A 25,118-nucleotide genomic window follows, 5' to 3' on the forward strand; every position below is an offset into this window, starting at 1 on the left:
TGCCTCCCTCATCACTCCTGCAGTAGTTGCCCAATCATCCGGCACCTCTTCACCACCACCAAGCCCCTGTCTGACCTCTTCCCTGAACCTCACACTACACTCTTCCTCCTTCAGTTTCCACCATCTTATTCTTCTTTCAAACCTTACTTTCCTCCTCTTCTTCTTCGCCTCCAAAACCATCCTACAGACCACTATCCGATGCTGTCTAGCTACACTGTCCCCCGCCAACACCTTACAGTCTCCAATCTCCTTCAGGTTGCATCTCCTACACAGAAGATAATCCACCTGTGTGCACCTTCCTCCACTCTTATACGTCACCCTACGATCCTCCTTCTTCTTAAAATACGTGTTCACCACTGCCATTTCCATCCTTTTAGCAAAATCTACCACCATCTGCCCTTCCACATTCCTCTCCTTAAAACCATACCTACCCATCACCTCCTCATCACCTCTGTTCCCTTCACCTACATGCCCATTAAAGTCTGCCCCAATCACCAATCGTTCTTTCCTAGGTACACCATCTACCACTTCATCTAATTCACTCCAGAATCTTTCTTTCTCCTCCATCTCACAGCCAACTTGTGGAGCATAGGCACTGATGACATTTATCATTATCCCTTCAACTTCCACCTTCACGATCATCACCCTATCAGAAACTCTCTTCACCTCCACTACACTCTTACTGTACGCTTCCTTCAGAATCACCCCTACACCATTTCTCTTCCCATCCACACCATGATAAAACAGTTTAAACCCACCTCCAATGTTCCTGGCCTTACTCCCTTTCCACTTGGTCTCCTGAACACACAACACATCTACCTTTCTCCTCTCCATCATATCAGCTATCTCTCTCCCTTTACCCGTCATAGTACCAACATTTAAAGTACCAACCCGAACCTCTACTCTCCTACACTGCTCCTTTTCCTGCCGTCTCTGTAGACGCCTTCCTCCTCTCCTTCTCCTCCTTCGGCCAACAGTAGCCCAATTTCCACCGGTACCCTGTCGGCTAACGATACCTGTGGCGGTCGTTGTTAACCCGGGCCTCGACCGATCCGGTATGAAATTCTCATTTGTGATCCGCATATTTGATTTGGCACATGTTTTACGCTGGATGCCCTTCCTAACGCAACCCTCCCCATTTACCCGGGCTTGGGACCGGCACTAAGAGTACACTGGCTTGTGCCCCCCTAATGGCTGGGTTTACAGTGTCCCTGTCTATTACTTGAAATTTATTGTTCAATTTGGAGAAAAGTAAAGGCAAAATCACTCAAAACCTCAGGTGCATTTTTCAATCATGTTCCACATTTAAACACTCATAAAACATTTTTCTTTGTAGGTTTGCTCATTTTATGTTATGTTACGTTCTATTTTCACAATTTACAATGGCTTGTTGTTTCTGATTGCACTTTAACCCATTTAATAAAGTTTAAAAAAAAAAATTTAACATTTGCTTTGTCATATGCAGGTTGATTTTAAGCAGGGGGAAAAATCGATTTAAATCGCAAATCGGATTTTTTGTGAAAAAATCGGGGATTTAGGCCATATCGCCCAGCCCTAAAGTAACGTAAGGAGTATGCTAGATTTAGATTAGGATAAAACAAGACCTGAACCTTCAGACTTTTCGAGTTACAGGTATGCAGAGTTAATCAATCACCGAATCATCGATTAGTGACTTCACAGTGCTAGACTAAAGCAGCTGCACTTCTAGCTCGATAACTTCGGCTCACATCTGACAGTGAACTAGCACCCAACCACTAAACTATGGCCGAAGACAAGAACATGTTCCTAAGAGCGAAACATCGCACGTATGAAGGTTTAACGGAAGGTAGAGAAAATAACCGAGTTAACGCTACAGTATTGATATTATATGAATTACCGAACCTGATGTTTGACGTTTAGAATAAAGGCTAATGTTGTATGCTAGCTTGTAGTTTCCTGCTTTGCACTAATGATGCGTTTGTGCAGTTTCGGGAAAATAATGTTCACATATTAATTTGTTTTTCTTTACGTAATAAACGATCATTGATATTTCTAATATGACAGATGTTTAAAGCGGTGAGATTGGCTTTAGTTGAAACTATGAAGGAAACTTAGTGCGCGGATATTAAACACTTAGTGGTAATGTTCATAATCTAGGCTCTACTCTACAGTCACCTTTCTGTAACCTGCTGAACTTAATATAAGGTCAGTAGCATGAACATGCAAAAGTGATGCCTTCAGAAAACAATCAATGCAGAATGTTCCTGTAGGCTGACGGTAGGCATATCAGCATAGTAGTTAATATTTATGACATGCACACTGACACACGGATCAGGTGGCGTTTAGGCCTTTAATTACACTGTAATAAGTAACCCGTATAACTACACTATTAATATGCTAATATAAATAAGTAATTTATGAAAACCAGGAAATGTGAACTGATTTTACATTGCAGTTCTTTTCAGACAAATGTAACTATTTTGTTGGAAAAAACTATTGCAGAAAAGAAAATCAGCACTCTTAGATTTTACACCTGGATTTGTCATCATTATATCCATTAATAATTAATGATTAAACTGAATTTGTGATAAAGGGTTTCATGTTCAGAATGTTTAGTTTAAAAATAATTGTAGTTTATATTGCCTAAATGTAGTTTTCTAGAGGTCGACCGATATTTAGAAATCGGGGCAGCCGATTTTTTGGGACCGATATTTTTTTTTTTGCCCGATATTTTGGGACGATTATCCTTCTTTTCCCCTTCATCTCATTAAATCTAATAGTTAATAAACAAAACATGATACGGAAAATTGCTTAAACTAAACATTTATTAAACAACACAAGACTCTTAAAAGCAGGGCATTTAAAAGGTTAAACCACAGCTGGTTGAAGACTTTCTAACAATAGAGTTCCAAAAATGTTATTCTCATTCTCTCTCTCCAAATGTTATTCTCATTCTCTTTCTCCAAATGTTATTCTCATTCTCTTTCTCCAAATGTAATTCTCATTCTCTCTCTCCAAATGTTATTCTCATTCTCTCTCTCCAAATGTTATTCTCATTCTCTTTCTCCAAATGTAATTCTCATTCTCTCTCTCCAAATGTTATTCTCATTCTCTCTCTTCAAATGTTATTCTCATTCTCTTTCTCCAAATGTTATTCTCATTCTCTCTCTCCAAATGTTATTCTCATTCTCTTTCTCTTTCTCCAAATGTAATTCTCATTCTCTCTCTCCAAATGTTATTCTCATTCTCTTTCTCCAAATGTAATTCTCATTCTCTCTCTCCAAATGTTATTCTCATTCTCTTTCTCCAAATGTAATTCTCATTCTCTTTCTCCAAATGTTATTCTCATTCTCTTTCTCCAAATGTTATTCTCATTCTCTCTCTCCAAATGTTATTCTCATTCTCTCTCCTCAAATGTTATTCTCATTCTCTCTCTCCAAATGTTATTCTCATTCTCTCTCTCCAAATGTTATTCTCATTCTCTCTCTCCAAATGTTATTCTCATTCTCTCTCTCCAAATGTTATTCTCATTCTCTCTCTCCAAATGTTATTCTCATTCTCTCTCCTCAAATGTTATTCTCACTCTCTCTCTCTAAATGTTATTCTCATTCTCTCTCTCCAAATGTTATTCTCATTCTCTCTCCTCAAATGTTATTCTCATTCTCTCTCTCCAAATGTTATTCTCATTCTCTTTCTCCAAATGTAATTCTCATTCTCTTTCTCCAAATGTTATTCTCATTCTCTTTCTCCAAATGTTATTCTCATTCTCTCTCTCCAAATGTTATTCTCATTCTCTTTCTCCAAATGTTATTCTCATTCTCTTTCTCCAAATGTTATTCTCATTCTCTTTCTCCAAATGTTATTCTCATTCTCTCTCTCCAAATGTTATTCTCATTCTCTCTCCTCAAATGTTATTCTCATTCTCACTCTCCAAATGTTATTCTCATTCTCTTTCTCCAAATGTTATTCTCATTCTCTCTCTCCAAATGTTATTCTCATTCTCTTTCTCCAAATGTAATTCTCATTCTCTCTCTCCGAATGTTATTCTCATTCTCTTTCTCCAAATGTAATTCTCATTCTCTCTCTCCAAATGTTATTCTCATTCTCTTTCTCCAAATGTAATTCTCATTCTCTTTCTCCAAATGTTATTCTCATTCTCTTTCTCCAAATGTTATTCTCATTCTCTCTCTCCAAATGTTATTCTCATTCTCTCTCCTCAAATGTTATTCTCATTCTCTCTCTCCAAATGTTATTCTCATTCTCTCTCTCCAAATGTTATTCTCATTCTCTCTCTCCAAATGTTATTCTCATTCTCTCTCTCCAAATGTTATTCTCATTCTCTCTCTCCAAATGTTATTCTCATTCTCTCTCCTCAAATGTTATTCTCACTCTCTCTCTCTAAATGTTATTCTCATTCTCTCTCTCTAAATGTTATTCTCATTCTCTCTCCTCAAATGTTATTCTCATTCTCTTTCTCCAAATGTAATTCTCATTCTCTTTCTCCAAATGTTATTCTCATTCTCTTTCTCCAAATGTTATTCTCATTCTCTCTCTCCAAATGTTATTCTCATTCTCTTTCTCCAAATGTTATTCTCATTCTCTCTCTCCAAATGTTATTCTCATTCTCTCTCTCCAAATGTTATTCTCATTCTCTCTCCTCAAATGTTATTCTCACTCTCTCTGTCTAAATGTTATTCTCATTCTCTCTCTCCAAATGTTATTCTCATTCTCTCTCCTCAAATGTTATTCTCACTCTCTCTCTCTAAATGTTATTCTCATTCTCTCTCTCCAAATGTTATTCTCATTCTCTCTCCTCAAATGTTATTCTCATTCTTTCTCTCCAAATGTTATTCTCATTCTTTCTCTCCAAATGTTATTCTCATTCTTTTTCTCCAAATGTTATTCTCACTCTCTCTCTCTAAATGTTATTCTCATTCTCTCTCTGTATATAGCTGTTATTCTTATTCACTCTCCAAATGTAATTCTCATTCTCTCCCTAAATCTTATTCTTATTCTCTCTCTCCTTAATGGTCGAGAAGAGTGGCAGGAGTGATTTGTGATAGAAGAGTATCTGTGAGATTAAAAGGGAAAGTTTATAGGACTGTGGTGAGACCTGTGATGTTGTATGGTTTAGAGACAGTGGCATTGAGTAAAAGACAGGAGGTGAAGCTGGAGGTAGCAGAGATGAAGATGCTGAGATTTTCATTAGGAGTTACAATGATGGACAGGATTAGAAATTGGTTTATTAGAGGGACAGCACATGTAGGACGTTTTGGAGACAAGGTAAGGGAGGCAAGATTGAGATGGTTGGGACATGTGCAGAGGAGGGACATGGGGTATATTGGCTGAGGATGGAGCCACCAGGATGGAGGAAAAGAGGAAGACATTCACAGTTTTATCTTTTCCGGTTTGTTTGGATGCAGAATACAGACTACTGCTACCTGCTGGTATGAAAATGTTATGTCTCTTATACTAGCGTAAAACGTACATTACACGTGTGAGTGAGTATTTCAGATGTGCCTGGCTAATAATCTGCCTAATTTGCAGCACAATCGGCCAATGCTGATTAATCAAAAAATGTTGTAAAAATAGCCAGATCAATTGGTTGGCCTCTATATTTATCCAAGGCAATTATCACACCTGATGGAATTCACTTTTAAAAATCTAAATAAGAAGTATTTTATAGCAATGCTGTGCTGTGCATTCAACACAAACTGTTTTTGTTAGGAAGCGCAACGTGCCTAAAAATTCTTATTTGAATCCTGTGCACCCAGAACTTATCATTGGACCAACTGCCCATAGGATGATTTAGAGACCTTGGGAATAATCAGTCATTGTACCTCTAATAAACTCTAATGAAAACTGTCTATACCGCCAATGTATTGGCAGAATGTACATGCTGTAGAAGTGCTCCTAGCGGCAGTAATGGTCAGCAGTCTAATCCTGTTGTAGTTATAGTCGAACTTGTTATTATAGTATTTAGTAAATATAGTCAGGAAATTGTCATTATAAAGTGAGATTTGATTGTTTGTGTTTGTTCCTGATTTATTTATTTATTTATTTATTTATTTATTTATTTATTTATTTATTTATTTATTTATTCTGGTGAACTAGCTTTTCAGTAAGAATTACTACAGGCCTGGGGTGCAGTCAGGATTCAAATTCATCCCAGAGGTGTTCAATAATGTTGAGGTCAGCGCTGTATAGCAGGCTACTCAACATCCTTCACTCCAACACATGTAAAACATATTTTAATGGGGCTTGCTTTGGCACAGGAGCATTGTCATGCTAGAACAGGTTTTTGTCTCCTGATTCAAATGAAGAGAAGATGTAATGCATCTGCATCCAAGGATAATATATACAATTATGTGCCTCCGTCAGGTAACAGTTTGGGGTAGAACCACATATGGCTAAAAACCTCATGTGTACCAATACTCCTATACTGTTGTCTATGTAGTATATGTCCAAATTTCGACCAAGAGACCAAAATTTATATAAAAATATTGAAGAACTTCCTCTTTAGTCTTCTCTCCTTAGGGGTCACCACAGTGGCTCATCAGTGAAGATTTAGATAAATTACTATATATATATATATATATATATATATATATATATATATATATATATATATATATATATATATATAGTAATTTGCATGTACGTGTGTACTGCTCTATTCTGTAACCTGAATTCTATCAGGTAATTATCTGTTTTGTAAGTGTTTATTTAGCTTTTAGTTCAAGGGTCAGTCAGATTACATTTTAATCTCTGACCTTGTGTTAAATAACAGATCTGCCTGTGGACAGACTTATACTGTTCACCTTACTTGTTGGTGAACCAGCAAATTTGATCTCATTACAATCTCTTTCAGACGAGGTCTAAATATTTTCTGTGAACAAAGGTCATTTAGGAAAGCTGACCGGTAGCTGAGTCTTTACAAAAGCATTAATTAGTCACCAGAAGTACTTGAGAATGGCATTAATCAGCACACCACACTTTCGGATGTTAGTCCAGATGACAGATTGTTAACCAATACAAACAATTTAATTACAGTTTTAGCTAGAATAGGAAGAGGATTCCACTTTTGAGTTCATTTTTGCCTAAAATATAAGTTGCTGTGCAGCATTTATTTTAAAAGACTTCCTGTTTCTTTTGAGGGTTTTTATGCCATTTTTGAAATCTAGATGAGGGCAGTGTGTTCAGATTTATTTCCCTGTTATGTGTTACTCTTGTCCCAGACTTCGGAGTGTTGTCCGAGTGATTTGTAGTATGATTGAATGTTCTGTCTTTCAGTTACAAGAAGAGAAAATAGCATGTGTTTAGGAGTCAATAATTGCTAGTCTTCATGAAGTGTAGATTAAAAGGGAAATTTAGAAAGAATGAGGATGTTTTGATTAAATTTGATGTGTTTAGATAGAAAAAGTGAACAGTATCTTTGTGTAGTAAATAAACCAGTGTATAGAACTAACATGAGCTCTGAAATGTTAAGGCCCCAAGGACTGATGCTTAATGCTCAGCTTTTGTAGGTGTGACTGGACTAATTTAGGAGATTTGCTCGGCTCGTGTGTTTATACCTTTGTGCATCCCTTGTAAAACTCCAGCCTATAAATTTGACAGATATTTTCTTTGAAGCAAAAGTCATTTTAATAGCATCTTTTTTCTTTCAAAGAGTGCCAGTCGGTGCTGTTAGGAAAAAGAGCTGTAATGTTTTAATGACTCGTTCTGTAGTCATAACATTTGAGTCCTTTTATCTGTATCAAAGAGTTGCTGTTTTCTTGCTAAATGATAATAGTAAAACAACTTATTCTTTTATCCACCAGTAAGGGGATCCTCTTCTTTTACTTCTGAGCCTGGGATAGAATTAGATATTACCATAAATCCGTGTGGGAGGAAGAGAACGCTGCGTGAAGAGCACGTATAGACGTGTAGTGCTCGAGTTGCCGAGAGGTTGCGTATGGATTTGTACACCACAAGCATCATGGGGTGGAAGGTTGCAATTCTACTCTCATTTGTTTCTTCTGGCACAAGAGCTGATGCGTTATTTGTAGGCTTTATATTTAAACAAGTCCATTGTAATGCAGCTTTGTTTTTCACATGCTCTCCCTGTTATATTCTGACAGGTCACAGAGTGAACAAACTCTCTTTTCAAGGAAGATAATGCTTTTTATGAATATTTGAAAAGAAATACTTGCTTTTGTGTCTTATGCAATACTGGATTATGTAAAGCAATTCATCATGCAAACCTCAACAGTAGACAAGAAATTAATTATTAATGTCCTCCGTTGACTGGCAGTGCAGAAGCAGACATGCCCTTCTGTCTTCCACAGATGAGGAGAAAGAGTGGAGAGGGCCGTTTTGCTTCATCCAGGCGGCTGACCCGCAGCTGGGACTGATGAAGGCATGGAGGGTGGGAGACTGTGATAGAGGAGGTGATGAATGGGCAGAGGAGGTGCAGCTCACCAAGCAGGCTGTCGATGCCATCAACAAACTGCAGCCTCCGCCCCGATTTGTTGTTCTCTGTGGGGATCTGATCCATGCCTTACCAGGTAAGAACCCAATTCACATACAGAATAAACTGACAAGTATTTCATTACAACTTTCCATGACTTCAGCAGGGTGTAGTACAATACAGTGAAGTTATTACAAGTTGAAAACATTTTTTTAAACATGGATTTTTTTACTCCTATTTGCTACTAAATAGAGGAGGAATGATGCTCTCAAGGTATCCATCCACCCATCCTTACATCAATCCATCCATTTATATAATATAGAATTATCAAACAGAGCCAAGATCACAGCACCATCAAATGTCTAAATTAGTTGCTCTTCAGGCACCAGTTTGTCTGTTTTCCGTACAGAAAAGTTACTTAAAATAATTTTTGCCATCTGTCTGTCCAGCTGTCTGTTTGTCCATCCTTCTGTCTAAGATCAAAGGACTTATATGGAATGATTATTGCAAGCAGAACATGAACTGATTCAATTTTGCAGTTGAACCGAACTGGGCCAAGATTTTCATATTTATCATCTTCCTCTTTATCATCATCAACATCTTCAAGCCTGTGCAAACTAGTCTAACAATTTTATTTGTTTAACCTTAAGCCTGTCATGTTATATAAGGAATGAAACATGATAGTGCTTCCTAATATAGAAAAAAAATGAAGTGACAAGATTGATTTCACTTTGTTAAATAGCTGAATTTTCTTTTTGCTTAGATTATGTGTTGTGCCCTCCATATAAGTTCTATTTCTAACTATTTTTAGGATACGATAAAAGATATACCTTTAATCGTCCTGCAGTGGGGAGATTTCTGTCTTACAGCAGCAAAGAAAAGAAATGTGCAAATATATAAAAGGTAGAGACATAATACGAGTATAAATACAAAAGAAAAAGAGATCACCAATAAAGCTTTTAATCATATTGCACATGGGTAAAATTGCATGGTTTAAATTAGTGTCATTGCACAAAACTTTGTTATTGTTATTATTGCGCAGTTAAAAACACAGTAACAGTGTGTATTATGGTGACTGGTTCAGTAGGAGCAGCTCTGATTGTACAGTCGATTAGCAGCAGGGAGAAAGGACCGTCTGTGTCGCTTCTTCAGACACTTAGGATCTAACAGTCTGTCACTGAAGGAGCTGCTCAGAGAGGAAACTGTTCCATACAGGTGGTGAGAGTCATTTTCCAGCAATGATGATAGTTTTGTTATCATCTTCCTTTCTCCTACCTCCTGTACAGTGTCCAGGGAATTCCCCAGGACTGAGCTGGTCTTCCTGATCCGCTTGTCCTGTCTTTTCCTGTCTGCAGTAGAGATGCTGCTGCACACCATAGAAAATGGCTGAGGCCCCCACAGAGTCAAAAAAAGGTCTTCAGTAGCTCTCCCTGCACTCCAAAAGGCCTTAGTCCCCTCAGGATCTGAATGCAATCGCAGATTTGGGAGCGGTTGAACTAGAGGTTTACAGCCTAAAAGTGCACCCAAAAATCTGCAGTAATTATTTGACGCAATCTTTCCAACATGGACCATAATCTTAAAGGAATGCTTCTAGGATCCAGTGGAATCCATGCCATTAAGAGTTTTGAGAACAAAGCGAGGCCCGACCCAGTATAAGTATAATATAATAAAGTCATCAATGCGCATATTTAAATATGAGCACATTAATTTACAGCAGCGCTCTGGAGTCTGCATTAATGTCAGGCTCGTGCTGTTATGAAGGAAATTAATGCACACCTACTGACTAATCAGATTGGAGAATTCACCCGCATTGTGATATAAAGCAGTTTTATCCCTGGATGAGCCTTTTGTTTAACTCATTTGATGCGTTGTTTCATATGTGGCCAAACATTTGAGCTGTTTTAAAAAGGAACTATTGTCTAGACGAACGAAGTACATCGCATCACTGTTTATCCTGGAGTGCTTCTGTGCTGAACACTTAAAAGCTTTTTCTACACTAGGTCACTGACTTTACCCTGATAAAGGGCTTAGTGATGCTGATTAAGGGCTTAGTGAAGCGGATGAGACAGAGTTTAATGAAAAGAGGGAAACCCTGCATTAGACAAAACAATCATTAATTTCTCGTTTGCACTGTTTATGTACTGTATGCTATTACATTTCCACAGCTGTATCAATCTAGGGTCACTTTCACACATTTTTGTCACCTAAAATCAATAACTGCAAAGAGCATATAAAGTAGTATTTAATGACACCATCCATCCTCTCATTGTCAATGCATCATCCTGTTTCTAATGCATTGAACTTCTGTTTGAAATTCAGTTTTTCTAAGGTCTGGAGCTGTTGTCCCAGTGTGAGCCATGTTTTATTTTGTTTTGTTTTTAGAGAGATCTGAACTGAATACAAATCACTGAAAGTCTTCCAGCATATGTTGGCCTTTCTTTCATTTTCATAGAAAAAGCTAGACGGGGACAGGACTCCTGGGGAGCACCTTTTCTGCAAACCCCTTTATTCTTTGGAGTTCTGAAGTTTCTCAGGAGGGATATCGTCTACCTGTGAGAATCTTTGCAGTCTTCATAGTTTTATTTTCCTCAAGGTAATTTCAGCCCTGCAGCTATATGTTCTGCAGTAGCTGCACTTTGTAGGTAAAGATTTAATAAGTGGGCTGTAAAGGCACAGCTGGGTCCTGTGGGAGGGTGTGGAGACCTTTAAACAGTCTGCTAGTGACAGGCCAAGCAACCAGACTGTGGCAGATGCATGAGATGACCCATCCATCATGAAACTTCTTTCCTGCACTTTCGAATAAGCTGAACCTGTCTGACATTTCCTCTCCTCTGTTTTAGCTTTGAAGTGGAGGAAAAACAGTTTTGTCTAGCCTCTGGTAAAGCTTGAACTTTTAGAACAGTGTGTCTCTCTATTTGGAAGGCTTTTTCTGGGATTCAGAATCATTTTTAAATAGAAAAATTACATGGAAATATATTCACATGTACAGGGTTGTAACTCCCATATAGACATTTTAAGATGTTTGCTTGTTTGTTTGTTTGTTTTTTAAGTCTCTGCTAATCTGTTCTAAACAATTCCAACATACATAATCATTGGATTTTCTTTTCAAGCACTACCTATCTATATTTGATTAAAAAATGTGTCATGATGTTCTTTCCTCCTACATCACAGCCCTAATTGAAATGTGTTGGCATGATTTTGCTCTGTCTGTAATAGATATTTGATTAGAATTTTCGATTATGGAAAGGCTCTAAGGTGAAGGTTTGCTCAGGGACCCATTCATCATTCACTTTCACTGAACACATGCCCAGGCCACTTCAAGCCTGACTGGTGACCAAATTACAACCCCCTCCAAAGCAGCTGTTCTCCAACATTCTCTTCTCATCTTATCATGAACCACAGAGAGCAGTGTGTCAGTAGTGTTCTAGAGTTGATGGATGTGATATCCGAGCGGAATCAGAAGGCGAGCTCGTATTGGGAGATGATTAGACCTACTGCTTTTGGACTTGTAGGAGGGGCTTTACTGATGGGTGAATGAAAGTCAAGGATAACATTATGCCTTCTACTACGCAGACCACATATGTGAGCACTTTAGGTGCTGTTGGAGCAGATAGAAATGAAGTTCTCCAAAGAGCGAGCAGTTGGAGTGACCAGAGGGAGATGAGTTTTGTGTGTGTTTAGCTGATAGGGATCTCTGTTGCAAGGGCTTGTAATGGGGTTCTTTGGGGGTTTGTCACTGATTGGAGACACTGGGAGCTGTTAAAGTCTAACACTCTGTACCTCTGATAAGAGAAAGAAAAATAGCTCCAAATCCACTGGTTTCATAAAACATCAGTTCACTGCGAATCATTTTCTAAAATTGCTTCAAGCCACAGCTTCAACTATTTCATTTGCACAAATCTTCTTTAGTGTTTATTTGGGTAATGCACCTTTGTCCAGCTTTTACAAAATGTAGCAAACTATTTGTTTACAAACTGTTTATCTGTTGTGTTTGTTGAATTTGTTTTAGTAATCGATCACAGAATGTTGAAAAGCTCAAATACGGTTTAAAATGAATTTACACTTACTAGCCACTTTAATAGGAACACGTGCACACCTGCTCTTTAATGAAGATATCTGATCAGCCACTCATGTGGCAGCAGCACACTGCAGAAAGAGGTCAAGTGCTTCAGTTTACATCAAACATCAAAATGAACAACATGAGGGAAAAATGTGACCCCGGTTCATTTGTCTAGCATGCGGATGTTGGTGCAGGATGGCTGATGGCTGTTTGTGTGAACCTGTGCCCTCCGCATCATCGCATTCCATTTCTTGTCAAACAGGAGTGGAACCTGATGTGGTATTTTGCAGTTGTAGCCATTACTCTCTAGATTTAATTCACAGCTACCTTACTAAAATGTTCTGTAGTGATTGGACAGTTGCATGGATGAAAAGAAGCAGGTTGCTAGTTGTGTTATTTTGTAATTTCATCTTTCCCTCACTGAGCTTTAAATGTACATTTACATTTACACTTATGGCATTTGGCAGACGCCCTTATCCAGAGCGACTTACAGCTGAGCAGGTGAGGGGTTAAGGGCCTTGCTCAAGGGCCCAACAGTGGCAACTCAGTGCTGGGATTTAAACCTTCCGATCCAAAGTTCATTGGATGAGTTCATTCAATGCCTTAACCACTGAGCTACTGAGCTACTGAGCTAGGATGTCACACTTGACATGTTGACACTAACAGTTTGTATTTGGACTGTCTTGGATTTTTCTTTGAATTCAAAAGTCATTGTTGGTTTCTGTCATCTTTTATTGCCAACCTCCTGTAAATATACAGTGAGGAAAATAAGTATTTGAACACCCTGCTATTTTGCAAGTTCACCCACTTAGAAATCATGGAGGGGTCTGAAATTGTAATCGTAGGTGCATGTCCACTGTGAGAGACATAATCTAAAAAAAAAAATCCAGAAATCACAATATATGATTTTGTAACTATTTATTTGTATGATACAGCTGCAAATAAGTATTTGAACACCTGAGAAAGTCAATGTTAATATTTTGGTACAGTAGCCTTTGTTTGCAATTACAGAGGTCAAATGTTTCCTGTAGTTCCTGAAAACAGCAGGGTGTTCAAATACTTATTTTCCTCACTGTATATTGAGTGCAACATTCATTCATTCATTCATTCATTTTCTCCCGCTTATCCGTAATTCGGGTCGCGGGGGCAGCAGTCTAAGCAGGCCCCCGCCTTCGACTGCTGCCCAATCCTCACAGCACCGTCCCTCCTGCAGGTGGTGAGCCCACGGGAAGTGAGTGCAACATAAGGTTTATTATTATATATTTTTTTCCTGCAACCAAATTAATTTTTTTTAATTTGTACTATTTACTTCATGTTAAGTATAGGTAGCTCAGCGTTTCCCTGCTGAGGGGGTGGGAAGTGTTGTACACATTTCACACAGATGTTTTGAGTACAGTGGATAATGTCTAGGCAATACAAATGTTTATTTGTTCATTTTCATTGTTGACCGCAATTGAAATTTTACATTAAGCATTTTTTTGTGTTGTATCAGAGTGCTTTATTAGTTACCAGCTTTATTAAACCTATAGTGTTCATTCACTATAGTGTCAAAACTCTTGCGCAGATGACTTTAATCTAATATTTGCCACAAATATTGTTGTCCCCGATTGTATTTTTAATACGGTTAATCTAGCATTAAAGCAAGGTTAATGACTGCAAATCAGAGGCGGACCTTCAAGGGTGCAAACTGGAATCATGTGACCCTCCCAACCATGACTCTGTGAAATTCTGAGGATGAATGTGTTTGGCTATTAGAAATTGCATCTCTCATGCAAGAGTAAGCACTGCTAATAACAGCGAAGCTGCAATATTTATCAGTGGCTTCAAAGTGCCAACGTGTGGCTACATGAAATATTGATTTGAATTACCTTTATCTATTAGTTGCATTCATCTGTTTGAAATGTGTTGCATGACTCAACTCCACTGGGAGCTGTAGCTAGCTCTACTGCAGCAGCACATGTTCTGACTCTGATTATGATCCGAATCTTCTGATAGTTATAATTGCCTTTGAGCATTTTGTGTGAACCGGGTTGAATTAATGAAACGTGAAAAACGTGTAATATCAGCATAAACTGAAGAAAAGTATAATAAAAAGGCAGTCAAGTCAGACCTTTGCATGTTATATTTACTATTCCAGTGCAAGTATGCTTGGTAAATAATTGCTCTATTCCCAGCTTACTGACTGCAAATGATACATGCCTGGTGTGATGAAAAGAGTGAGCAGTTGTACTTTGCCACACATGCTGTGTTGCTTCTGCTAAATGCACAACATTGCTTCTCTTCCCTTCTTTTTTTTCCCCCCTTGACTCTGAGCTTTGTTTGCATCAGTGTAAATGGTGAACATGATGCATTAACAAATAAAAAATAAATGCTTGAAGATAAAAAAGATTAATATACATAGGAGGTTGCCAAGTTATCCAAATATCGTCTATGCAAATGAAGCCTTTAGCTAGTTTTCCTGAAATTAAATGCTCAGTGAATGCTGGAGATGCTGGAATGTCAGTTTGTGAAATGTCATTAGTATTTGTACAATATTAATGAATTGTTGTAAATGCAGCCTTTTAAACTGTCTTTACATAAGTCCTTCTATATGAGGATGGGTTCCCCTTTGAGTCTGGTTCCTCTCAAGGTTTCTTCCTCATATCATCTAAGGGAGTTTTTCCTTGCCACTGTCGCCACGGCTTGCTCATCAGGGACAAACGCACACCATTCACCTTCACTGTTGTTTTCTGTAAAGCTGCTTTGAGACAATGTCTGTTGTGAAAAGCGCTATACAAATAAACTTGACTTGACTTGACTTGACTATATATTATCCTGAGATAATAAGGTAACAGGAACCTACTCGTCATCCTCATATAGTAAGGAGTTGTTTATTTAAAAGAATTCTTCTGTTCTACAGGTTGCCAATTCAGAGAGGAGCAAGAGAGGGACCTGAAGGATGTTCTGCGGGCCACAGATCCGAACATTCCTCTTGTGTTTGTCAGCGGCAACCATGACCTGGGCAACACTCCGACTCCGGACACGGTAGAGCAGTACTGCCGTGCCTTTGGCGACGACTACTTTAGTTTCTGGGTGGGTGGAGTGCTGTGCCTGGTGTTGAACTCCCAGCTGTTCTTTGATGCATCATGCTGCCCTCAGCTGGAGGAAGCTCATGAGGTCTGGCTGGAGAAACAGCTACAGAAAGCAGCCGAGGGCTCAGCACGCCACGTCATTATCTTTCAGCACATTCCACTTTACCTGAGAACGCCAGACGAGGAGGACGACTACTTCAATCTGCAGAGAACCAAGAGAGAGAGTCTGATTCACCGATTCTGCCAAGCAGGTACGACTGGTCAAATAGAAAACTAAATGGGCAACTGCATTCGCATAATGTTTACAATGCTGTAAAATTCTGTTGTAAAGTTACCTGCATGTACAATTACTATAGGTTTCAGTCAGTCTGTTTGTTACATGTGCAACACCGAACCCGAAATGTCCACTACTCAATAGAATGTCTTGTAAAGAACAATGTTATAGAAGCATAAATACAGTGTAACAAATCAAATCACATCAAATCAAATCAAATAAAATTTTATTTGTCACATACACATACATACAGGGTACGACATGCAGTGAAATACTTTTTACGACGGTCCGGCATGAGGGAATGGAATGGGGAGAAAAATAAAACAAAGAAAAAGAAGGCAGATAAATAAAGTATAAAAAGTATATAAAATAAAAGAATATATAAAGAATATATAAAGATATACAGTATATACAAAAATATGCTTATGGCAGTAAGCAGTAAAACAGTAGTGCTCAGGCAGTCAAAACTCCCACTAACCTGTTTTAAATACTGTGAATAGTTTCTCTATTTTCAGAATATTTACATTTTTCTATATTGTATGCAGTAGGGGTTAGTTTTTGTTGAACTTTTTAATTGCATTCCAAAAGAAAATCTGTTATATTTTATATATTGAAACATATATTCAATACTGAAATAAAGATTTATAAAAAATTTTTTAATAAATAATACAGAATACCTACAGTATGTTTGGTTTAAAAGACATTTAGTCTCTTAGTGAATGAAAATATGACGCATTTTTCCCACTCGTCATAATTTATTCAAAGAAATGACTGGTACAACCTGCCCTTTTTGTTCCGAGAAATTTTATGATTCTGTTTCCTGGTCTTTTTTTTTTTATTCAGGTTTGTTTATATACCTTCATTCAAAAACAGAGTTTGACTTTCTCAGATGAGTGCACTTTCAGAGGATGTGTGTATAGTGCACAAACTGAAACTGAGAACAACCTGCTGTTACACACAGTCGAGTGCAGCAACAGTTTTATTCATTATTTAAATAAAGCAGAAGTAGAGGAGAGTGTACAGCGATCTGTGGAGTGTGAGGGGGGACAGGGGGTGTCCGGGAGCTGTTTTGCAAAGTTGTTTAACCGTTTATTAATATGCAACAATGTAGTTTGATGGTATGAAAATATAATTTAATTTAATTAAATGAAAAATCCTCCCTTGGCATGAATAACAGCTTTTGGCATTCACAGAGTTTTTCACATTCAGCTGAAACACTTTGCTGTGACCCTTATAAAACTTGCCAAAGGTGTTCATCACTAGTTGGATATTTCTTTCCGACTATCAGTTGAACAGGATTTAGGTCCAGTGACTGGGCCATTCCATGATAGATAACACTAAAGTTGACTGTTTGCTCTCTAAATAATGGACGTATGCTTTGGTTCATTGTCTTGTTTCAGACAGACACTGAATCAGTTCAAATGGAATTGTATGGTATTGAAGTATGGAATGGTAGCCATTTTGATTCAGTATTCCATACAACTAGAATAAATCTCCATCCATCCCTAGTTAAAAACAAAAAGCCAAAAATGTCAGATTTGGACTCATCTGTCCATAGAACTTTCATTCACCGTCCATTTACCTAATTTGTTGCATGTAAAAATGCATATGTCTCAAAAAACTATAAAAGACTAGGTGTTTCCAAACCTTTTGACAAGCACTGTACATCTGTTTGTTTCATAGATCTCAGCACTGCCTATGTGTTGTGTGCGTTTTGCTAATTGAACATCCCATTCCAGATTTTCAGTTTGCTTCTGGAAAGTCTTTTCACTAGATCTTCATTGTGGAGACTTTTTTTTTTTGCTCATTAAGTCACAAAAGCATTAGTAAGGTCAGATATTAATGTTTGTTAATGTATGTTTAAGGAGGCTTTGGGCACATTTACTGGTTCAGTTCATGCCTAAGGTGTTAAGTGGAGTTGAGATCAGGGCAGTGAAGGCTACTTGGGTTCCACACCATCCCTGACAAATCATGACTCTATGAAGCTTCCTTTGCGTACAGGCGTATTGTCATGCTGGAACAGGTCTCTTTTGTAGACATAGATTGGCATACGATTTGCCTTAGGGCTCCTTGGTGCTTTTTTTTTTTTTTTTACTGGAGATCTCCAGTTCAGACTGTGCAGTAAGATACAAGGTGCAAACAATTTGCCCTTCAAGAGAAAGATGTCCTTTTTTTTCACATCCTCACTTTTAAAAGCATTTTTTACTTTTCTGTTTCATGGCAGACCATCAAAAGATCTACAAAATGAGGGATAAAAGAAAGTGTTTGTTTATAGATTTACAGAAGGCCACTGCCAATAATCAATTCCCTTATGCTGTCTCAGGCTTTCAAAATGTGATAAAATGCTGCTTTTAATGATTTAATCCATGTTTGGTATGAGGCAGTAAGATTGTGGGCAGATTGTCTATTTTGAGACAATTCCTTTGCCTGAGGAAAGCAGATCTTTGTAAGCTTTGAGACTGCTGTATTTATTTGTTTTATTTTATTTTATTTTATTTATTTGATCATTTATGATCAGTGTTAAAGATCATAGTATGACAGTGATTGTGATTCATGGTTTTGTAACAACATGCTCAGGATCGTACTATTTCCGCAAGTTTATTCTATTGATGTAGTTACATGTATGATGCACACAGTCTAGGTTTACCTCGGGGGCTAACGGCATGATTGTAAAAATAGAAAACAGAGGAGAAGGACGTTCCATCCAAATACTTCTACTGGGAAATCCGCTCAATTCTTTTTAATCTAGTTCTGAATATCAGTGGCAGCCAGCGGAGAACACTCCTCATTTATTTTTCAGTTCCGATGGATCTCATGAATATATTTGTGAATGTATCAGGGCTCCTCGTGCTGTCCTAATTGGAAGAACTGTACCTTCTGAACTCAGTGGCAGCCTGCTCCATCTATTATTGTCACCGTGACTCACTGCGAGATTTCCGGCTCAGTACTCAGAGGTGCTCATGAACCACAGCCAGGCTTAATGTCCCCTCTGCGCTCATACTGCAGCAGCACTGGAGAATCTAAACATTGTTCTTTGTGAATCCTTCAGAGAGAAACGTTATCTCTCATGCTCCTCTTCTTTAAAGGTATTATGTGATGGGAGCAAGCATGAAACCTTGTTTTGTTTTGAAAGATTATTAAATGTGAAGGGTTTATTCTTGAGCTTTCAGCACACCATCACTGAATAAGACTGAGCTGAATTCCATTTTTTATCATTGGAAACATCCCCCCTTAAACGAAAGAATATGTTTTTTTGTAGAATGTCCCATTTTTTTGTGAATCTATTTATTTAGATGTAAATGTTCAGCTTCCTGTGCTGCTGACTTGTTCTGAGCTAATAAACCACCTGTTTCCTTTGTGATTTCTGTTGGCTTTAGCTAATGTTAATTAGTATGAGTTTGAGTAAACCAAGGGGGCATTTGTCATCACTGGGAAATTGAAGATAAATTAGAAACCATTTTGTTTTGGCAGATGATGAAGAATGGGCTGTGCTCAGGGTTATAATTGAGATAATAACAGGTAGAATGCAAAGATTTGCTAAATTATAGGATGACTTTCTATTGACGAGCATGACCCCAAGCTATGTGTTGTTCTTTACTGGGTTTCCATTACGGAGACGTGATCAATATAGATGGTTATTACGATCTCCACTTCTCCGAAAATGCCTCAGAATGGAGAATGTGGTTACGGTTCTAGATCCAGTTCTCCATTATCAATACTGCAGTAGTGAAAAGTGCAGTGTATTATGTTTTTGTGTCACGCCACAGTGTTGTTGAAGTCTCGGATCTGAGCGTTTTGATTCGCGTTTTATAACAGTACAGCTCTTCGAAAAAATGCTGTAATTCAAATGATTGTATTAAATGTATAATTTATATTAGTTGTATTGTTCTAATACATTATCATTTTTATTGTAACAACTCATCCACAGGGACTTGTATCACAGATGCTTTTCAAAATCTACGCCTAATATGAAACCGATTGGACATTGTTTTCACGTATTAGAAAACAGTACGTTTTCTGACATGGGAACATTTTCAGGACTCAGCCTTTCTTATATTCTCAGCAAAGCGACAATCCCTGGCTTATTAATAGGTATTGAAAAAAAAAACAGTTGCTATTGCACGAATAACAAGAACTAATTTGTTTTACAGATGTTTCCACAGCATTAAATGTTACTATCAATGGTTAAAAAGCATAAACTTTTGCTCATTAACAAAATGATTGCAGTCTTTGGCAATTTGGCGTCGTATATAAGAACTGAACACGTTAAAGGGAAAAATACTCCCTTCACATGGCGTATTCCTTTTTTAATACTCTGTCAAAGCCTATTCAACAAAGCGCCACTGCCATCTGTGATACTGGTCCCACAGCAAGAGAGAAGAACAAATGTCCAAACGCCGCTGTCTCTATTTTTATGTAAATCCGCAGATCCCTTTGTGAGAGCAATTTTCAACCACCCTGAAATTCTGCTCTGCATCAGTGTACATTTGGATGGAATCTTAATTACTTAAATCACACACAATGCACAGGCCATCCCTCATTGAGCACTTCATGAAAGGGACCAGTAGGGATAAATGACTGTAATATATGAGCAGCATAAGTAATGTTCTTCTCGCAGATCATTCCGTCTTTCCTACTGTCTTGCACATTAAATATGGACATAGTGAGGTGATTAATTCCCGGTGACCTAATGATAACATTCACACACACACACATGTATCCTCTCCAACTATGAAATAAATTCTTTCCAACTTGTTTGGATAAAAGACAGCAGCTGAATTTACATATCATCCATATCTGGCAGGCAGTCGCAAAATCCGTCTGCCTATGAATAGAGTCATCGGCGGCGCAGCGAGTGTGTCTCAGGGGAACAGAAAGCAGACCGCCGTTGTACTTCCCTGTTCATTAGAACTTAATTTCATTTTGTGTGACAGTTTTTTTTCAGAATGCGTTGCTTACTATTTTCTCAGGCCTTTGGCAAACTTTGGCTTGCTCAGCTAAAATGCATAGCGCTCCCTAGGTGGTAGTATTCCTGCTGTAACCACTGTATGAAGAGGGGAAAAAAGCTGAAAATGAGATCGTATGAAAATTGTACACAACATGCAGGAAGTGGAAGCACTCCTTATGGGAATGTAGGTGGGAGTATTTAAACCAGGTCAAGCTTTGTAAAACCATAGTGTGCTTGCGAGGACTGAATTTGAAGCTATATATATATTTTCATGGTTTTCACTAATGGATGACATTCTTTGATTTTTTTTGTTTGTTTGGTTTTTTTTGTCTTGCCCAATGGGCAGATTGCAATCTGTAAGCAAAAATAGTTGTTACAAATATGCACAACAATGCTGTGGCTAGGCAGGTGGTTGTGATTGTTTGTTTTGTGCCTTATAATTTTAAACCAGCCACAGAGAAAAATAAATTTCTACACTTCACCTTATAGTTAAACGATCGCGACTTGCGAATTCAGTTTTCCATTAGTGAACTGTTTAGAGTTCAAACTTTTAATATACTATTAAAGCTTTAAAAAACATCTTAAGAGCAATCAGCATATTTATGTGATGGTATAAGGTTTTTTATTTTTTTCATCACAGTGTAAAATCCGGTGTAAAGACATCCAACACTTTCGGCTAGTTTTCTCTGTAATAAATAAATTGGTTTTACATGCTCCGTTAGATCACAAGCTGCATTAAAATGGTAGTTGACGGGAGATTTTGCTCTAAAAAGCACACTTTTTGCATGTTCATACACAGCCTAAGTACTTATTATGTACTGTTTCACCACACTGGTGCTCCACTGAGTCAAAAGCTTGTTTAAATAGTGTTTTGATCACCTTAACACATGCCCATGCCTGGGTCTGGTTTTTACATCTTACACCTTAAGAAAATGATGTTGTTTTCTCTCTGCCTATGCCATGTTTCTGTTTCTGTTCATTTCAAGGCCTGAATCATAACCCATCATTAGAGACAAGTTTGAAACTTGCATAATTGAACAGCTTCTCTTTGAAAAATATAATTATGTTATGCCTTTCTTTTGATTTAATAATAATCTTTAAAAAAAAGCTTTAGTATTTTGAGTTATTTCTGCTTTATTGCAACACAGTTGTGTCATTACTTTAGGGATGAGGGTGTGTGCTGTTGTGTAACCCTGCATCATTATCTGCAATCCTCAATTTAGTTTTTCTTCAGATGCAAATTTTGTGTGTATTGGAAACTTGGGCAAAATCTCTTGGGCATTGGGATGTGTTGACGTGGTTTTAGCTCGTTTTAAATGTCAGAATATCCATGTAAAAAAAAAAGTAACAAAAAAAATCTTGACTGGCAGGTAGTTATAGTGGTTGGGAATTCCTGTGTAATGACGTTTTAACTTTTGCAGCGTAGAGAGAAAATAAAACGCATGTCATGCAGGGATCAGTTTAATAACTAGCATTAAAAGCAGCGGTGTGGAAGCATTGATATTAATATTTTTAAATAGCTGTGAAGAGAATGTAACTGTTATATCACTGACTCTCCCTGGAATCTTATTGTTACTGTGAGGGTCTGTACTGTTCTATTAGTGAAAGATGTAAGTTTCAGTTTCTGAGTAAAAAAGTCAGTAACAATTTCATTATAAATCATTATGTCAGTTTGCTTTACTTCTAATCGCATAGTGATCAGTGCCTTCCATTGTGTGTGGCCTTCTCTACAAACTGTGGTGATCAGTCCACTACTTTGCATTCTGCAGCAGCTAAACAGCATTGGCTGGTGAAGGGAAGAGGTGATTAAAAACTTTCCTCATATTTATGCAGCTCGACACAGAAAATTGATTTCTCAAAGAGGTCTCCAACATGGCCGATGTACTTTGAAATGTCCGTCACTTCTCACTGCTTTATCAGCCAGCAGTCTGAGCGGCAGCCGGTCTGACAGGAAATAATTTGACTCGGCTATAAAGTCGAGATAATTGCGTTTAGATATTTATTGGCATTGCTCTTTAATATGCATATCAGCACTAATCATTTAGTAGCATTTTGCTTGACCCTATCCATGCTTTGAGTGAAGCTAAGCAGAATATTAATGCATCTCTTTGTGCCTAAATCTGTTTCAGGTGTCAAAGCCGTGTTCTCAGGTCACTACCATCGCAATGCAGGCGGCTGCCATGCAGGACTGGACATGGTGGTGAGCTCAGCTATCGGCTGCCAGCTAGGTGAGGACGCTCATGGTGTCCGGGTGGTGGTTGTGACTGCCGATAAGATCATCCATCGCTACCACACTCTGGACCAGCTGAGTGAGAGGGGGATAGATGAAGATATGAAGAAGCTCTTATCTTAAATGAAAAAGTTGCAGGCAGACTTTTTGACCTTCATGGGTCCTTTCGGAATTAAATTTTTTAGGTCGTCATGCAGGAATCACAATTTATCTTTTCAGTTAGAAAAGAACAAAGTCTGCTTTCAACTGGCAACGGCTCTGAACAAAAGCAGCCATTTTCTGTCAATACCCAGAAAGCATCTGAATAATAAGCCTCTGCACACACACACACACACACACACACACACACACACACACACACACACACACACACACACACACACACACACACACACACACAGCAAGAGACAGCAGTGAAAAAAATCTCTACATCTTAAGGTGTCATCAGGGTGCTGTTTCTGTTCTGCATTTAAAATGTATTAGTTGCTATAATGTTTTGGTTTTTTCCTGTCAGAAATGAGAGGCTTGGGGATGTAATTTCACACATTAGCAAAATGTCTTTCTTTTCATCTTCCATACTTTAATCAAACATCTTGACATTAGACTCAGGGAAATGTACTCGAGAATCCCTTATCCCTTGAAACGTGCATCATCTAATCACACTAATAAGCAAGTGGAAGTAGTGTTTGAGCTGGTCGTTTGGTGATTTCATCCTCTGTGCCCAAGCCCATTACGCTCTCCCAACTCCAAGAGGTGAGAAGAGGCAATCTCCATGGCAACCATTGAAAGACATAACAGTTAAGACTGTAACTTACAGAGACTCGTTCAGTCATCAGAAACCGTTGTTGATTTCCATCTCACACTTGTGGTTTTATCTCTCAGGTTCAGAATATACTTTGATGATTTGATGCATAGGGGAGAAAAAGCTCAAGTCTTTGCCAAGCCAGGGAGTGTGTACTCATTCAGCTCCATCTGCCTTTGTGATGCACAAATCGAGCCTGCCAGTTGTAAAGAGGCGCATTGTGAGGGATCAGTGCACTGCGTTGCCCTCCGTCATCTTTTTTTTAAGCAGACACTGTTCAGCCTTATACTACCATTAATTAACCATATAAACAATGTTTATGGAAGCACCTTAGGGATTTTATTTTCTGCTGGCAGATGTGTGCATAATCGCAGAAATGTAAATAAGAGCTAAAGGGAATATTACAGGGATTACAGTTAACATTTTTATTTCAGAACACTTTTTCCACTATTTGACTGTGTTGACCTGAATCCTTTCTGTAAAACGAATATGTTTTAGTCAATGTATTTTTCCATACTCTTTAGTGAAACTGAGCCAATAACAACAGCCCACATGGGAAAATAGTATGGAGTATTTATTTTAAGTAAATTATATTAAAAATAGAACATTCTGGCTCAGACATATACTATATGGACAAAGGTTTGTGTATACCTGACAATAAGAATCAGAAGCAGATTGCATTACTGATCCAACAGGGAAATTATGTTCCAGCAGCTCACAGTACAATTAAAGTAAAATGAAGTAAAACATTAATCAAATCAATAAATAAATGTAGGAAACATATAAAATGTACATATTAAGTCTTTGAAAATCCAAAAATTCCGACTAAGTCCTCATTTGCTGTTATACACTGGAACTCATCTAGAAAGTTGATTCACTAGATTTTGGAGTATAGATGTGATTTGTACTCGTACAGTCACAAAGGTGTTAGTATTGCCAGGTAATCATGTAGGGTGAGGAGGCCTGGTGTGCAGTCAGTGGTACAATTCATCCCAATGGTGTTCAGTAGGATTGAGGTCAGAGCTCTGAAGCAGGCCACTCCAGATCAAGATCTTTCCCTTGGGAAACTTATCTTACTGGCAGCTCACTTTTTGTACAGTGGTATTGTCATTGTCTAATTTTGTGGTAACAGTTTGCTGGAAAAGTCAGGTATCCCAATACTTTTGTCCATATATACTTTTGTCCATATGTTTTTTTTCTGTTATGTTTGGTATCCATATTACATATGTACATGTGACCAACTCATTGAACTGTTTTGTTTTCAATGGACTTCTACATTAGTAATAAATTATTTTGTGTACTCCA

General features: G+C 37.9%; 1 protein-coding gene across 1 annotated transcript; it reads left to right on the plus strand.

Annotated features, from left to right (window-relative positions):
* Window positions 1-1,667: 1,667 nt before the first annotated feature.
* On the plus strand, window positions 1,668-25,118 carry cpped1 (calcineurin-like phosphoesterase domain containing 1). Its single transcript, XM_083555625.1, has 4 exons — window positions 1,668-1,825; window positions 8,307-8,525; window positions 15,388-15,810; window positions 22,911-25,118. Exons 1-4 carry the CDS (start codon window positions 1,762-1,764, stop codon window positions 23,132-23,134), a joined length of 930 nt encoding a protein of 309 aa, XP_083411751.1. The 5' UTR covers window positions 1,668-1,761; the 3' UTR covers window positions 23,135-25,118.

The sequence above is a fragment of the Silurus aristotelis genome (genome assembly GCF_946808225.1).
Source record: "Silurus aristotelis genome assembly, chromosome: 12".
NCBI lineage: Eukaryota > Metazoa > Chordata > Actinopteri > Siluriformes > Siluridae > Silurus > Silurus aristotelis.

What these genes read in the sequence shown, in the direction of transcription:
- cpped1 (XM_083555625.1), top strand. Translation starts at nt 1,762, where the DNA reads ATGGCCGAAGACAAGAACATGTTCCTAAGAGCGAAACATCGCACGTAT. An exon ending in GTATGAAGGTTTAACGGAAG is followed by an intron (nt 1,826 to 8,306) that starts GTAGAGAAAATA and finishes TGTCTTCCACAG; the next exon opens with ATGAGGAGAAAGAGTGGAGA. An exon ending in TCTGATCCATGCCTTACCAG is followed by an intron (nt 8,526 to 15,387) that starts GTAAGAACCCAA and finishes TCTGTTCTACAG; the next exon opens with GTTGCCAATTCAGAGAGGAG.